General features: G+C 37.0%; 1 protein-coding gene and 1 long non-coding RNA gene across 3 annotated transcripts; both read left to right on the top strand.

The window, feature by feature from the left end:
* The first annotated feature begins 1,154 nt into the window (after positions 1-1,154).
* On the top strand, positions 1,155-2,543 carry LOC131172468 (uncharacterized). Its single transcript, XR_009142940.1, has 3 exons — positions 1,155-1,243; positions 1,692-1,749; positions 2,323-2,543. It is a non-coding gene; the product is annotated as an uncharacterized LOC131172468 (long non-coding RNA).
* Positions 2,544-3,732: 1,189 nt separating this feature from the next.
* Positions 3,733-9,133, top strand: LOC110670574 (putative disease resistance RPP13-like protein 1). Of its 2 annotated transcripts, none has more exons than XM_058133221.1 (4): positions 3,733-8,107; positions 8,209-8,290; positions 8,494-8,576; positions 8,711-9,133. In XM_058133221.1, exons 1-2 carry the CDS (start codon positions 3,964-3,966, stop codon positions 8,214-8,216), a joined length of 4,152 nt encoding a protein of 1,383 aa, XP_057989204.1. In that variant the 5' UTR covers positions 3,733-3,963; the 3' UTR covers positions 8,217-8,290; positions 8,494-8,576; positions 8,711-9,133. The 2 variants fall into 2 exon arrangements, with proteins under 2 accessions (XP_057989204.1, XP_057989203.1); XM_058133220.1 differs by having other exon boundaries at positions 8,206-8,290.
* Positions 9,134-17,690: the final 8,557 nt, after the last annotated feature.

Below are 17,690 nucleotides of genomic sequence, written 5' to 3'. Positions count from 1 at the left end.
TTTAGGATGTTAATTCAATCCTAATTACGAATTGAAGAATCCTAATCTCATTAAGAACCTTATCTAATTAGGATGCACAATCATAAAATTTCTAAAATTTATATTTTCTATATTTTTTATAAAATAAATATTTCTAAAATCTTTAAGAATATATTGTAACACCCCAAAATTTTAAATTTTATGAGCATTTTTGGTATTTTAAATTTATTAAATTTTTGGAATTTTTCTGAGATTTTTTGAATTTTAAAAATCGGGTTCGATTTTTCAAAAATATAAACTTTGATGATTTTTAAAAATTAATTTAAAGACCACGTGGCAAAACTAAAAATATATTTGGAGTCTACGTATTTTTCTGAGTTTTCTGAAATTTTTTCGAAATTTTTGGACCTCGTTTTCGGTCCCGAGGCAGAGTAAAAATTCAAAATTTTGTATTCTGAATCGAACCGACCGAATCGAACCGGACCGGATCGGACTGGTCGAATCGGACCAGCCTTCTTCTCTTTTTCTTCTCCTTCCCGCGCGCGTCGACCTTCTCCTCTTCTCTCTCTCTTTTCTCTCTCCTCCCTTTTCCCCTTGCCGCGCCGCCGCCTCCCCTGCGTCCCCACCTCGCCGGCACCCCACCTCGGCCCTTCCCCACGGCCGGCCGTCGCCTGGAACGCCGGAAAACGGCCTTGGAACGGACGCGCAGCACGCTCGCGACTGTTGGACTTCTCCGGCCAAAATCCGGCCGATCCGGCCACCAATTGGACCGGGTCTTGTGTCTAAAATCATCTACTCGGCGAGAGCTTTCCATAGACACCAAGAACGCCGAAATCCATCGAGCGGTTTGTCCGATTTTTGCTCGGGAAGTTTTTAGCCCATTTTGACTTTTGGGCTAGATTTCTCGAAAACCGTGAATCCCACGAGAAAACCGAGGCTACCAGCACGCTCCACTCGTCGAGAGCTTCGCGACGACATAAATTTCAAATTTTTCCGACACCGTTTTTCGATGGGTCCTACGGAACTTCGCAGTGTTTTTCTGAGCATTTAATGAGCTTAGAAAATTCTGAAAAATTTATGTACTAACCCCCGTGTTATGGGCTTCGTGTAGGTATCCTCGATTCGCGAAAATTCGACAGTTGACCGGGTCTGCGAAATTCGCCGCATGCACTGCACGGAAAAGTCTCCGAATTGGACCGAGGTTTTGGCTAGCCCCCCATTGTCAGACGTCCCGAGCGCGTTCCCGAAGTCGGAATCGGCAAAGGTAAACCCGAACCTTGCTTTTTCGTAATTTTCTAGTGCTTAAATAGGATTAAAAATCCATAAAATATTTGTGGTAGCTTAGAAAATTATGATTCTTTTTGCAATAGCTTAGTAATATTGCTAAGGACCGCGGGGCAAAGTTTTAGAATTTTTAGAACTTATTTGGGCAGTTTTTGCAAAAATGGTCAATTATAAGGACTAAATTGAAATATTACATACTGTGATGGATGATTGATTTGATGGGCCCAGGAGGGGCTGTGTGATATGATTGAGCTGTGGATATATGGATTGTGAATATAGAAGTGTGTTTTGAGCCCTTTTGCAGGTTGGGTAGGTCCTAGGTATAGGGGAGACTCTGCCGAATTTTCGGCACGACTTAGGACGTATTTGATCTTTTTCTTTGTTTGTATTGAGTCAATTGTATTAAATAATTGTAATATAATTGTCAGGTGAGCCGGGACAGCCTTCTTCCTCCGCCCAGCCGCCACAGTGATTGTCGTCAAGTCTGTGAGTAAAATATTAATTTTAATTGTAATTTCGATATTATTATATGTTCAGCATGCCCATGCATCACTTATATGCATATATTTATGTAGTTAAACTCTAGGCACGATTTATGATGCATTGATAACTGTTAAAGTGCCATGATGTTGTTGTGGTAATTTGGAGCAGTGTGCGTGCGTCGGCGTGTGTGTGATGTGGTGTGGACTATGGATAGGACGGGTAGTCACGGCTTGAGTTCTTCGCTGGGAACCCGATCCTTCGAGGGGTAGTAACGGCTTGAGTTCTTCGCTGGGACCCTCGATTTGGTTTATTAAGCGAAAGTCCGACTTGAGTTCTTCACGCACGGGTTGGATTTAAGAGAGTCAGATAGGGATCAGCTCCCATATATTATGATTGATGCTACAGGGTGCGTGAGTGCTCCAAATTACCTTTTTGATGTTATGATGTGAAAATGTTGTTGCTGTTGCATTTCACTCCACAGGTTGCATTAGTACTAGATAGTTATAGAGATTATGGTTAAAATTGATATTTTACTCTCTGAGTCGAACGCTCATTCCTGTTCAAAAATTTTTACAGGCCACAGGAGGATATTTTTTTGAGGTTAACCTGCTTTCTCCCTCGCAGGTCAATTATTACTGTTTGTATAAACTTGTTAAATCTTAGAATTTCCGCATGTGTTAGAAATGTTTATTTGATTTGGGTCTGTAAACTAAATTATTATTTTGGGACCTGTAAACTTAATATGCTATGCATGTTTGATGGATTGGATGAGGGAGCTGAGCTCCCATTTATTATTATGTTGATGAGTATGTGGAGGGTGAGCTGAGCTCCCCAATTGACTATATATTGTGTTTACAGGTCGGGTGAGTCGAAAACTCCCTGTTGGAAAGTCCATTTTATGGCGGGACTCTGTCCGTTTGTTTTCTTGAAATTGGGCCCAAATGGGCCTTAGAATTGGGTAAATGAACAGTTAGGCTTACTACGGGCCTCGGGGGCTTTAGGCTGGCCCAGGTCGTAGTGCCGGTCCGGCCCATAGGTTGGGTCGTGACATATATTATACATCTCGCTATTAGTTTTAAACTATTAGCAATAAATATATGAATTCGCTGCTAATAAAATATTAAAAATAAATTTGTCATTTAGATGTTTTAACAAGGATCAATTTATCACTAATGACTTTTGAAATTAATGCAAAAAACTAAATTTATAAAAAAATTTAATTATGATATTATTATAATTAATATAAATTAAAATTATAAATTTCTTTCAATAATAATTCTATTATAAAAAATTGTGTTACAATTTCTAATTTTAAAATTATATAAATTTATAATTGTATTCCTATAAGTATTATTAATTCATTAAAAATTATTTAATTTATTATAATAAAATTAATAAAATTTAAATATTAAATTTCACTTTCACTAATTTATTTTTTAATTATTCTTAATATTTACAAATTTGTATTATTAAATTTTAATTGATAAAAAAATTAATTGTATTATTTCACATTTCATAAATTTCAATTTTTATTTGATTATATTTTTTATGTTAAAACTCGTAAATTCTAATATCATAAGTGACCTTTACAATAACAAATCCTAAGATAAAAAAATCTCTTAATTAATATATTTATAAGTGGTTGACTAAAATTTTAAGATCTACTTCCATCAAAATAATTATCTAAATCACTGTCAACATCTTTTCAAGTTGGCCTTAGAAGTTGGGACTTTTCCCTTTTTTTTTTTTTTTTTTAAACTGTGTGCTTCAAGTGTAAAAAGCTCTGACTTCACTAAATGTTCTCTGCTTAACACGTATAAATATTCAAAATTGGTGAGCTCCTTTTTCACTCTGCTTAACACATATTCTTTATTGAATTCTAATCAATCCCTTCTTCCTGTTTCTAAGTGAATTCTTGAAAATTGCTGTGTCTCTCTCTCTCTCTCTCTCTCACTCTCTCTCTCTCTCTCTCTCTCTCTCCCTTCATTTATTCCGGTTTTCTTTCTCTGCGGCAACATTTTTCTGTTTTCCAAAGAAGTGTTTTCTGCTCCCTCCCTGCCTCTCACCTCTTTCGGTTCCAGTTCCCTCTCTCTGATAGAGAACATTAGCGTCCTAATAAACACGACTAGCCCTTTGCAAATCCGCCTTCCCGAAACACCTATCTGTCCTCGCTGTCTATCCATCTCTTTCATAGTTACTCTGTTCTAAGAAAAAATCATGTCTTTTGTTGGACAGGCCGTGTCTTTCATTGCAGAGTCTGCTCTGTCATCATTCATTCAGTCCTTGTTTGAGAGGATTGAGTGCCCTGAGTTTCTAAAGTTTGCTCGTGAGAGGCAAGTAAGTGCTGAAATTAACGAGTGGGAGAAAAGATTGAGGACGATCCAAGCCATGCTTGAAGATGCAGAGGAGAAGCAGATGTCTAACCAGTCGGTGAAGATGTGGCTGGACGAGCTCAAAGATTTGGCTTATGATGTGGAGGACATCTTGGACGAGTTTCAAACTGAGTCTTTGCAACGCCAGTTGAAGGGAGAAACTGAAGCTGGTTCATGTAAGCTTCGGAAACTCTTTCATACTGTGTCAATTACCATCAATCCAGGGGCAGTCATGTTCAATTCAACGATGTTGTTCAAGATGAAGGAGATCACTATCAGATTTCAGCAGATCCTAGACCAGCAAAACGACTTGGATTTGATAAAGAGAAATGTTGGTGGGACGTCCTCTAGCAAGGTATGTGTGCGACCGCCCAGTACATGTTTGGATGATGAACCTGAAGTGTATGGCAGAGATGAAGATAAAAGGAAGATACTTGATTTGATTTCAAATACAAGTGATGTGAAAGTTGGAGTAATACCCATTTTTGGGATGGGTGGGGTGGGTAAAACAACGCTCGCCCGGCTTGTCTACAACTGCAATGATAAGTCATCACAACAACAATTTCATCTAAAAGGATGGGTTTGTGTGTCTGATGAGTTTGACATTTTGAAGATAACAAAGAGCATTCTTGAGTCGATCACTCGACAGTCGTGTTATCTAAACGAGCTCAATCAAGTTCAACTGGAGTTGTGTGAAAAATTAGAAGGAAAGAAGTTTTTGATTGTTTTAGACGATGTCTGGAACAAGAATTATGATGAGTGGAATGCCTTGTGTTCTCCATTGATGCATGGAGCTCTGGGAAGCAGAGTGATTGTGACAACACGTGATGAAGCTATTGCACGGATGATGGAAACAATTGAATCTCACAATTTGAATTGTATTTCAGATGAAAATTGCTGGAAATTGTTTCTTTACCATGCCTTTGCTAGTAGAAGAGTTGCAGATCCAAAATTGGAAGTCATCCGCGACAAGGTCATCGAGAAGTGTGGTGGCTTGCCTTTGGCGGCAAGGACTTTGGGTGGCCTTCTACGCTCAAAACCATGGGAGGATTGGGAAAATGTAATGAACAGCAAAATCTGGAATTTACAAGACGATGTCAACAACATTCTTCCTGTGTTAAAATTAAGCTACTATCATCTCCCTTCCCATTTAAAGAGGTGTTTCGCTTATTGTGCAATATTCCCCAAGGATTATGTATTTGAAGAGAAAGAGCTAGTCCTTCTATGGATGGCAGAAGGTCTAATTGAGCAACGAGACGGTCAACATATGGAGGATGTGGGAGAAGAGTATTTTCAAGATCTATTCTCTAGATCATTTTTTCAATCTTCAAGCACTGGTGGATTCATAATGCATGACCTGGTGAATGACCTAGCACAAGTGGTTGCTGGAGATGCATGTTTCAGATTGGAGGATAAAGTGACTCCACGCAAGCAAGAAAAATCTCGCCACTCTTCTTACATCCCTAGCCGCTATGATCGCTGTGAAAGATTTGAGTTGTTTGAAAATATCAAGTGTATGCGAACCTTCCTGCCTTTATCACTACACCGTTATGGTTGTCCATGTAACTCCTTAGCAAATTGTGTCCCTTCTTATTTGTTATCAATGTTACGGTATTTAAGGGTGCTATCCTTCCATGGTTATAATATCACTGAACTACCAGATTCAATAGGTGCCTTGAAGCATCTAAGGTATCTTGACCTTTCATACACCTCTGTTAGAACTTTACCTGAGACAACAACCTTTCTATGCAACTTACAGACTATGCTGCTGAGAGGCTGTTGGCATCTCAAGAAATTGCCTTTAGAAATGCAAAATCTGATCAACCTGCGTCATCTTGATATCCAAGACACATGTGTGGAAGGGATGCCACAGGGAATAGAAGAATTAAAAAGGCTTCGGACATTGTCTGATTTTGTTGTGGGGGAGGGTAATGAAGTCGGTATAACAGCTTTGACGAATTTAAAATTTCTTCAAGGGACACTCCGCATTTCAAGGCTGGAGAATGTGGCTAATGATTCATATGTAAGGGGAGCCATTCTATTAGACAAGGAGAAAATGGACGATTTGGTGATGGATTGGGGAATTTTTTATTTTTGGAGTGGATTGAAATTTCAAAATATTCCAAATGAAATTTGCCATAGGGAAGTAATTGAGAAGATGAAACCTCACGGAAATCTGAAAAAGCTCACCATAATTCGTTATGGTGGTATTCAATTTCCATCGTGGGTAGGGGATCCTTTATTTAGCAATTTGGTGAGCCTAAAGTTGGAGAATTGCTTCAAGTGCACAACCTTGCCGCAACTTGGGCTGCTTTCCTCTCTCAAGTACTTGGTTATCAAAGAGTTTCCCAATGTAAAAGTGGTTGATCGTGAGTTTTATGGTGAGGGTATGAGCAATTCAAATCCTTTTCCGGCTCTCGAGACGCTGCACATTGAGGACATGTATGAATGGGAAGAGTGGAAGATTTGTGGGTATGAATTCCCTCATCTGCGCGAACTTTCTATTGTTAGGTGTCCCAAACTGTTGGGAACATTGCCCAGCCATTTGTATTCATTGCAAAAGCTTGATATTATAGAATGTTGTGAATTGGTGGTTTCATTGGGAAGCCTTCCGGTGATATCTCGCTTACGCTTAGTAATCAATGGATGCAGAAAGGTTGAACTGGGTGGAGGCTTTAGCTCGGCAAACATCTTGAATGTAACGGGACCATTTTTATTTCGACCAGAAGAGTTGATGCAAGGCTTAAGAAAGTTAAAAACATTAACTATTGGTTCTGATGTTTACATCCCACGTTTCAATCATCTACATTGGAAGCTTGGTGAGGGCATCGCTGAAAATGAAGAGTTGTTGCAAAAGGGCGTCGCTGATAGTGAAATAAGAATTTTACAATTTCATGGTTGTGAAAGGCTTGAGAGGCTACTGCCATGGCTTCACAGTTTTAAGTCTCTGAGAAAGCTATCTATTGAAGGTTGCTTTAGACTTATTTCTTTGCCAGATGGAGTAATTTACAGCAGTTTGTGTCTTGAAGAGTTGACAATTGATTATTGTCATTCTTTGATTTCCATTGGAAGACATCAGCTGCCTTCATCTCTAAAAAGGCTAAAGATCAGTCACTGCACCGAATTGCAGAGGCTGCTGGATGTGGGAGAGGCTTATTCCTCTTCTAGGGTTACTGATGAGGATAGTATCAGCCGCGACACTAACTTATCTAATCTCCAGAATTTGGAAATTGATGGCTGCAGCTCTCTTACATTCTTAGGGGAGTTACCTGCTTCCCTTAAATATCTGGTTTTGAATTGTTTCTCATTTCACAGCATAAATGCAAAGATAGAGTCAATAGCTGAAAGGTTTGACAACAACACATTTCTTGAATCTATTAAAATCAGATATCTTCCTTATCTTAAATCCTTACCCAAGAATCTGCACATACTCACCAATCTCCGCCACATTAAGATAAGTCACTGTGATAAGCTCAAAGTCCTTCCGGATAATATGCACAATCTCACTTCCCTTCAAGAATTAGCTATACAAGATTGTCCAGGCATTATATCCTTTCCAGAAGAAGGCTTCCCCACCAACTTGACATCACTTTGTATTCATAATGTCGAGATTTATACCCCTCTGTTTGCTTGGGGTTTGCACAGACTCACCTCTCTCAAGAACCTCAGTATTGGCGGATGTCCTGGTGTGTTGTCCTTTCCACAGGATGAGATAGATATGAAGTTGCCTACCTCTCTTACTAGCCTTATCATTGAAGAATTCCAAGACCTGAAATACCTTTCCAGCAAGGGTTTTCAAAGCCTCACATCACTTGAATATATGAGGATCGTGAGATGCCCTAAACTTGCCTCCTTTCCAAAGAATGGCCTGCCTCCCTCTCTTTTGCAATTGCAGATCTACAACTGCCCTCTACTTCAAAAAAGCTGCCAGAAGGGTAAAGGGCGAGAGTTGCAAGAATTAGCTCGCATTCCATTTGTGGAAATTATAGGTAATCAATTTTAAAGAACTTAAGCTATATTATCTATTTTCATGATGTATGCCTCTTTTCTTTATTTTTCTTTTTAATTTATTTCTTTAATGTTGCAGAAGGTAGTTAAAAAAAAAAGAAGAAGAAAGATTATCCTGCATTCAAGATGAGGAATTATGGTTTTAAGGATTGTGCTTAATACAGGTACCTCCTCACAGGCTGACATATAAAAAGTGGAACAGAAAAATGTTAACAATTGTTTGCTTTCTCAACACTCAATTTATGTTTCAATGATATCACATATGCGAGTCAAATGCGATTTATATTTCAATAATGTCATATATGCAAGTCAGAATAACATAGCTTCTGCATCTGATTTTATCCCGTATGTTGATATTAATTCGCAGAAATATCTTTACATGATTCCGACAAAGGGCTGAAAAAAGTGGAAAACAGGTTCAAGACCAAAGAATGGCAGCATATGACCCAGGTATTTTGTACTGTTCAACTTAGTTACCATTTAGCTTTCATACATTGGACTTATGGAGCAAAAAAGTGACTTGGTTTACAATGTAGTCCAATCTTTCATGATTATTAACTGAAATTTTCCTTTGTTTTGTGCAGACCAATTGAAGGACTGGCCAAAGGTTATTTTCATATCTACACATTTAAGAAAAGCTTTAGAGTTTTGATACTCCAATCTCCAGGGCTAGCAAGCTCAAGGCCTGACCAAAGACTTGAAAATAACAAGTCATCCCAGCATCATCTCTTCTCATCAAGAGCCATATGGATAGATCAAAAAGTACCATATCAAGACTGGTGAATTGTATGTGTTGCTGAATTCATATGGATTCCTCTGTCATGCTTTGTTGCTCCACTGCAAAGCGTATTGTCACACTGGTCGCTTTTGTGGCTGAAGTTTACCCTTTTGCTACGGTTCAACACGCAGTGATCACTTTCATTGAAAGCAAATTTCTCCTTTCTACAGTGCTTTGTACAAAATTTCTTGTATGACAATGTAAAATTATTTGTGCCTTTTGCTCTCAATTGGTCTCCAGTACCACTAAGTTCATGGGTATACAAATCCTATCTTTAGCGTCAAAAATAAGGAATTGGATAAAGATTACCTTAGGTTGCTAAATACTGCCATATAGACACCAACGCATCACTGGTAGATATTATACGCACATCCTCAGCTTCTGCACCAAAATGCCCCCAAGTCAAAATTGATGCTTGAAAAACTTTAATATGCATTCGGTGCATAATTGAAGTGAATAATTTTTCATATTTATTTATCAGTGATAGCTAACTATAAACTTTTTAATATTTTGTCATTCATTTCTGATAAATGAAGAAGGTGGAGATTTAAGCATTTAAGACATTGCCTATTCTGGTTGTTTGATGAAGCAGATTCAAGAATTCAACAGAGTTGCAGAACATGCAGCGAAAATTTAAGATCTATGCTATCAGGGCATTTGGTGCAAGCAAATAAAAGGCATCATATAATTTCTTGGCTGTAAGTTTTCACCTAAGGCCATTCATCATTTTAACTAAAAAATATACACAGAATATCAAGTTGTGAACTTCATACCTGTTAGGTCATTATTAAACGGTGCCAAGATCAAGAAAATTCAAATGTGGAATTGTACCTTTCTTACCGGTCTCTTGGTGAGGCAACACTAGAAATTTCCTCTGGAGAACTTTCTATACCTGATTTGTATTTTGTTCTGTTTGATGTCCTTCATTTGTGTAGCTTACACAATCTAGCCCTTCAAATTTACTTGTTGTCCTCCTATATGTATCCTTATCATCAAGAAGATATGCACCACTAAAAATTCGATTTGAAATCAAAGTATTACTTAATTGAATTGAAGGGTAGAGGTTAATGACTAGGTTGAGTCAAGGGTCCCTGAAGTATGAGCTGGGCACTTGATTTTGAATGAACTATTGCTAAAATGTTGGAATTAACTATTTAATTAATTGCTAAAATATTTTCTTTTTCCATTAGAGAGTACATTAAGAAGGCAAACGAAATCAGAGAACTGGCTATCATGATAAAAGCTTAAAACTTAATTTTACCGTTGCACCTATCCAGAAAGATCAAATTTAGCGTCTTTTTAATTTTTTTGTCTAAATTAGTTTAGAAATTTCAATTTAAACTCAATTTAATTTAAACTCAATTTAATCCTAACTCAAGAAAATCAATATTCTTTTTTTTTTTGTTTAAATTAAGAAAGCAATAAATGTAACCCTAAAACCAAAAAATTAAACTTTTTAATTTTTTTTATTTAAATCAAGAAATCTAACTCTTAAATTTTAACTTTTAGATTATATTAAGCTTAAATTAAAGTTTAAATTATTTTGGAAAAGATAATTTAAAATAACTAAATTAAACTTACCAAATAGCCATCGTGATAAATCATGAAATTTAAAGAAAGTGACTACAGTTGATAGCAAAGTTGAAAGAGAAGCAAAAGCAAGCGAAAATGAAGAAGTTGGAGATTTAAGGAAGACATTGCTTATTATTGGATTTGCAGGTGAGTTTAATTGTGTCACGACCCAAAATTTTATGTCGTGACCGACGCATAATTTAAGTATTCTTAAATTATGTAAATCTTATTAGAATATCTTGAATAAATATATTGTCACTTACTAATCCAAAAAAATATATAAAATCCAAATAAACAAAATACTGAATAAACATCATGAATATCCCATAAACAAACTGCGGAGTTTCTACAGATTTTAAATAAAAACTTAAACTGTTCAATAAACTAAACTAATTATTAGTCTGAGTAAACATTAATTCGGGCATACCATGAGAACAAATAAAAAATTGCCCATCTCGAGAAAATGGGCTGAATATTTGGATCAGCTGTAGAATTCTACTGATCTGAAATAGATAACAGACAGAGAAAATGTGGTTTGAGCTAATACTCAGTGAATGATAATTATAGCACACAACAGAACAGGAACAGGCAGACGCTTGATTAATTTGACAATAAATTTTCTATTCAATAAAATCATGCTATGCTATCAAAATTATTAGTAAAATAATTTTATAAAACATATATATAAAAGAAATTCATTCAATAAAATTTTTATGGTACAGTGCACCAGGGTGATGATACCCCACATCACCAAAGGCCATATGGTAAACGCGCTACCTGATATTAGATACATTTCTCCTCCTTCACAGATTTCAATACATATGATACTAATGCAAACCATGAATTGCAATGATGCATAATTCAACAATGCAACCTAATACCATGATAGTCCACACGGCGAAGCCAGATAGTAGATACAGATACTAGGTACAGGTACCAATCCAAAACAGAAAATCAATTTCCAAAAATCAATCAAAATCAACCCAAAGATTTTAGATAATGAACAATAATTGATAGTGTAATTCCAATAGTTTATTTCAATAATTTCAAAGAGTCAACAAGATCAAATCAATTTCAAATCAATTCAGCGTAACACATCTATAAATTCCACAATTAGATATCAATCAATATAAAAGACATTAAAAGCCTGTTCCCGGAATCCTAATGGCTCTAATGCAGAGATAATTAACAAAATCAATTATTTAATCAAAATTGAAATAAAATTCAATAATAAAATAAAACTCTAGAAAATCACATGTAAAATAATTATTAAAATATTGATTTAAAATTTCATTTAATAATAATTTTAATGCTAAGAAATTTTAAAAGGGACTAAAACGGTGTCATGTATTATAATTACCACTCACCTGGAATCTTCAAGACAATGGTTATTTTCAATGGAAGAGAGACAATTTCAACTAACAGATTGAATATTCGAATCTTCTACACACCAAAATATAAAAGAAAAATATCAGATAATAATAAAACAAAATAACTTTAATATATATATATATATATATATATATATATATATATATATTTTGGTGGATGGTGGGACGACAGGGACGCAGAACAGTTATATTCACACACACACACACACACACACACATATATATATATATATACATACATGCATACACATATAACAATAATGAAAGATGATGAAAATACCTGTTGAGAGTATTTGGTAGAAAAGGAGGTGATAAACAGACTTTGAGAGCAAAGTTTAGCAGAAAGAGATTATTAGGGTACATATATTTCAAGAGTTTCATTAGGTGTAGAATGAGATAAGAGTTATTATTGAACTGGATTATTCAGATTGCAAATATATATTTAATTTAAAAAATAATATATATATATATATATATATATAAATAAGCAGACCATCCAATAAAATATTCTTTTTTTATAATTATATTAAATTATTGTTAGCTAATTAAAATAAATAAATAAATAGATAAAATATTAGGTTTCCACATACTTCCCTCCTTAAAAGAAATTCAATCTCCGAATTTCTGAAGAATCAAATAAGTGAGAATATTTGGCTTGCATTTTAGATTCTGCCTCCCATGTGGCCTCACTACTTGAGTGATTATGCCACAAGACTTTGACCAAAGCCACTTTCTTAGACCGGAGTTTTCTAATTTGTCCATCTAAAATCTTTACTGGTTGCTCCACATATGATATATCATCCCTAAATTGTATGGTCTGAGGTTGTAAAATATGAGATAGATCTGGTACATACTTTCTAAGCATAGAAATATAGAAAATTGGATGTACATGCGCAAAACCAGGTAGAAGGGCTAAACGGTAAGCAACTGCTCCAATTCTTTCCAAAATTTCAAATGGACCAACAAAACGAGGGCTAAGCTTCCCTTTCTTTCCAAACCCCATGATTCCTTTCATAGGTGAAACTCTCAGAAATACATGATCACCATCTTTACGCTTAGGGTCAGCATAACTTCTCTGTCGACTTTGAGCAGTCAAAAGTTTATCACGAATTAGTCGAACCTTCTCTAAAGTTAACTGTATCAACTCTGGTCTAGTAAGCCTTCTTTCTCCAACTTCATCCCAACAAATCGGTGACCTACACCTTCGACCATATAATGAGCGATCTTTATATTTGCCTGATAACTATTATTATAAGTAAACTCTACTAAAGGCAAATGATGATCCCAACAGCCACCAAAATCCATAACACATGCACGAAGCATGTCCTCCTATGTCTGTATGGTCCTTTCTGACTGTCCATCTGTCTGAGGGTGAAAAGCATTGCTAAAGTCTATTCGTGTTCCTAAAGCTTATTAGAATTTCTTCCAAAATCGAGAAGTAAACTGAGTACCACGATCAGAGACAATGGAAATTGGAACACTATGAAGACTAACAATCTTGTCTATATACAACTGTGCAAGTTTAGCAAAGTCATATGTAGTCTTCACAGGAAGGAAATGAGCAGATTTTGTCAATCTGTCCACTATCACCCAAATTACATTGTAACCACCTCGTGTATTAGGTAAACCCACAACAAAGTTCATAGTAATGTGCTCTTACTTCCACTCGGGAATAGGTAACGACTGAAGTAACCCAGATGGTCTCTGATGTTCTACCTTAACCTATTGACAAGTCAAACATTTAGTAACAAAGTCTGCAACATCCCTCTTCATGCCACCCCACCAATAATGCTCCCTTAAATCATGGTATATCTTAGTTGAACATAGGTGTACTGTGTAAGCAGAATGGTGTGCCTCCTCCATGATTTCTCTTCTCAACTCATCAACATTGGTGACACAAAGTCTAGTGCCATAACGAAGAACTCCATCATCATTTAACATGAACCCTTGAGCTTAGCCTTGATGAATACTATCTATAATCTCACACAACTGAGAATCCCTCTTCTGAGCAGCCTTAATTCGATCAATCAAGATAGGCCTAACTCGAAAATGTACTAAGAATGATCTAGCTACAATTTCAAACTCTACTCTCTAATCTAACAACTCATGTAATTCACCAATCAGAGGCATTTTCTTGGTAGATATATGGGCTAAACTACCAGAAGACTTCCTGCTTAGAGCATCAGCCACCACATTAGCTTTTCCAGGGTGATACTGTATGGTGCAATCATAATCTTTCAGCAATTCTACCCATCTCCTTTGCCTAAGATTAAGATCATGTTGGTCAAAGATGTATTGGAGACTTTTATAGTCAGTGAAGATTTCACAAGTCTCACCATACAGATAGTGCCTCTAGATTTTCAAAGCAAAAATTACTGTAGCCATTTCCAAATCATGAGTTGGATAATTCTGCTCGTGCTTTTTCAACTGACGAGAAACATATGCAATAACCAGTCCATGCTGCATCAAAACACATCCTAAACCAATCCTAGAAGCATCACAATACACTGCATAACCCCTTAATCTAGACGGAAGGGCTAACATTGGTGCTGTAGTTAAATGAGTCTTAAGCTCCTGAAAACTTTTTTCACAAGCCTCAGACCACTGAAATTTCACATTCTTCTGTGTTAACTTAGTTAAAGGTGCTGCAATGCGAGAGAAGTCTTGAACAAATCATCTATAATACCCTGCTAAACCCAAGAAACTACAAATCTCTGACACAGTTATGGGTCTAGGGCAATGAAGCACTGCCTCAACTTTCTTCTTATTAACACACACCCCATTCTTAGATACTGTATGGCCTAGGAAAGCCACACTATCTAACCATAACTCACATTTTGAGAACTTGGCATATAACTTGTGTTCCCGTAAGGTCTGAAGGACAATTCTCAAATGCTACTCATGCTTCTCTTTACTCTTTGAGTACACTAGAATGTCATCGATGAACACTATAACAAAATGATCTAAGAAAGGCTTGAAAACTCTATTCATGAGATCCATAAAAGCGGCTGGAGCATTGGTAAGACCAAAAGACATTACAAGAAATTCCTAGTATCCATATCTAGTCCTAAAGGCCATCTTGAGTATGTCTTCTTTCTTGACCCTCAATTGATGATACCTAGATCGAAGATCAATCTTGGAAAAACACTTTGCACCTTGAAGTTGGTCAAACAAGTCATCTATGCGTGGAAGAGGATACTTATCACACACAGTCACCTTATTCAATTGCCTATAATGAATGCACATTCTGAAAGACTCATCCTTCTTTCGCACAAATAACACAGGAGCACCCCATAAAGAAACACTAGGGCAAATAGACCCCTTATCTAGTAGGTCCTGTAGCTACTCCTTCAACTCCTTAAGTTCTGCGGGTGCTATACAATAAGGTGGCATAGATATGGGCTCAGTTCCAGGAACTAAGTCTATACCAAACTTACCTCTCGCTCTAGGGGTAAACCTGATAAATCTTCTGGAAACACATCAGGAAACTCCTTGACCACTTTAACATTCTCCAAACCTGCACCTTCTACCTGAACGTCTCTAACATAAGCTAGATACCCCTTACACCTCTTTCGCAATAATCGGCTAGCAGTCACTACTGAGATAAGATTACTAGAGGCTATACTGCGATCTCCCTGAAATCGAAATTCTGCCTCCCCAGGAATATTAAAGAGTATAACTTTATTATGACAATCCAATGAAACGTGATAAGTGGCTAACAAATCTATGCCTAAAATCACATCAAACTCAAACATATCCAAAGAAAGAAGATCTGCAGCTAATTCCCTATCTCCAATGTGAACTATACATCCCTTATACACCATATCAGTGTTTATTGCATTCCCCATAGATGTTGATATAGATAAAAGATACTCTAACAAAGTAGGTGGTGTACTAAATCTCATGGAAAAGTATGGAGAAACAAAGGAATGAGTGGAACCGGGATCAAACAGTACTCTAACATCAAATGAATAAATAGAAAGTGTACCTGTCACTACTGCATTAGATGCTTGAACATCCTGCTGAGTCAAAGAAAAAACCCTGGCTTGACCTCTACCACCAGATGTCTATCCCTGAGTTTGAGCAGATCCTCTACCACCTTGACCACAACCACCAGAACCCTGACTTCTACCACTATACTGTGAAACTGGCTGAACCTGAGAGGGAGCAGAATGTGCTGCCTGATTAGCACCCTGAGTTGTCCCACTAGTAGGATAGTCTTGTCTATGATGTCCCAGCTATCCATAACCAAAGCATGCTTCAGTGACCCAATGACAAGTGCCCTTATGCAGCTTACCACAATGCTGACAAGGAGTGGAAAAAGGCCCAGTGCTAATCTGACTATACTGAGCATTCCCTGCATGAGTCCTCTACTTAAGTCCCCGACCAACTCCAGATTGATGTGCCCTATTACCAACTATAGACTGAGAACCCTGCTTATTACCCTGATAAGAACCCTGATGACTCTGTCCTCTGTTAAACTGATTACCTTGACTATCTTTCTTAAACCGCTTGCGCTGCTCATGAGCCCAACGTTCATCATCATACATCTCCATCTGTCTAGCTCGATCAACCACCTCCTCATATTTAGGTAGTCGTAAAGGAGCTACACGATCAATTAGCCTATCTCGTAAGCCCCTTTCAAACCTGCAAGCCTTCTTCTCCTCATTTGGAATTAAGTGTTTACCAAAGTGGGATAATTTGGTAAACTTCATCTCATACTCTGTAACTGTCATGTTGCCGTGCTTCAAGGTTTCAAACTCCAAAGCCTTAGCCTCTTGAACACTAGGAGGGAGAAATCGCTCTAAGAAGAGAAAGTGAAACTCAGGCCAGAGGATAGAACCTTCGGGTCGCCCATTCTTCTTAAAGAGATACCACTCATGAGCAACTCCCTTAAGCTGATTTCCTGCCAACATTACCATCCTAGCACTACTGCAATCCATAGTGTCATAACACCTCTCCATGTCATCTAGAAAATCAAAGGGATCAGCTAATGCATCCTCTCCAGTGAATTCCTTTAGTTTTAGCTTGAGAAAGTCTGTAGAGTCAAGGAATCGAGCCCTATCCTGAGCTGGTGCTGAAATAGGGCCAACCACTGGTTGCTGTGATTGAGTTGTAAGGTACTCAGTTATAGTATTAACAGCACGATTCACTGCATGCAATCCTGCTGCTAGATCTGCCATAGTAACCTGACTAGCTCTAGGTGCTTGAGCTGCAGTAGCTAATTGGAATGGTTGTGCCCCAGTCTTAGCCATAGGCGTTTGTTCAGATATCTAATCAGTAATTTGAGGTGGTACTTCCCTTGTTGGATCAAGGTTTGCACCATTAGAACCCTTAGCCCTAGCTCTCCTCTTATGTTTAACAGACCCAAGCACCTATTCATTTTAATAAACAAGTATTAAATCTGAAAATGTGAGCCAAATTAAGACAGGTGAAAAAGTATGAAGGACGCAGATATCTAAAGCAATGATAAACTGAAAAGACGTTAAGGATCCTATGCTTCGCAAGTTTACTAGACCTCAACCGAGCTCTGATACCAACTTTGTCACGACCCAAAATTTTGTGTCGTGACTGGTGCATAATTTAAGTATTCTTAAATCATGCAAGCCTTATCAGAGTATCTTAAATAAATATATTATCACTTACTAATCCCAAAAAAATAAATAAAATCCAAATAAATAAAATATTGAATAAACATCATGAATATCCCATAAGTAAACTGCTGAGTCTCTACAGATTTCAAATAAAAACTTAAACTGTTCAATAAACTAAATTAATTATTAGCCCAAGAAAATATGAATTCGGGTATACCATGAGAACAAA

Source organism: Hevea brasiliensis, chromosome 14 (assembly GCF_030052815.1).
Source record: "Hevea brasiliensis isolate MT/VB/25A 57/8 chromosome 14, ASM3005281v1, whole genome shotgun sequence".
Taxonomy (NCBI): domain Eukaryota; kingdom Viridiplantae; phylum Streptophyta; class Magnoliopsida; order Malpighiales; family Euphorbiaceae; genus Hevea; species Hevea brasiliensis.
Note: the sequence above shows the minus strand (reverse complement) of the source record. Positions and strands in the feature narration are given on the sequence as shown.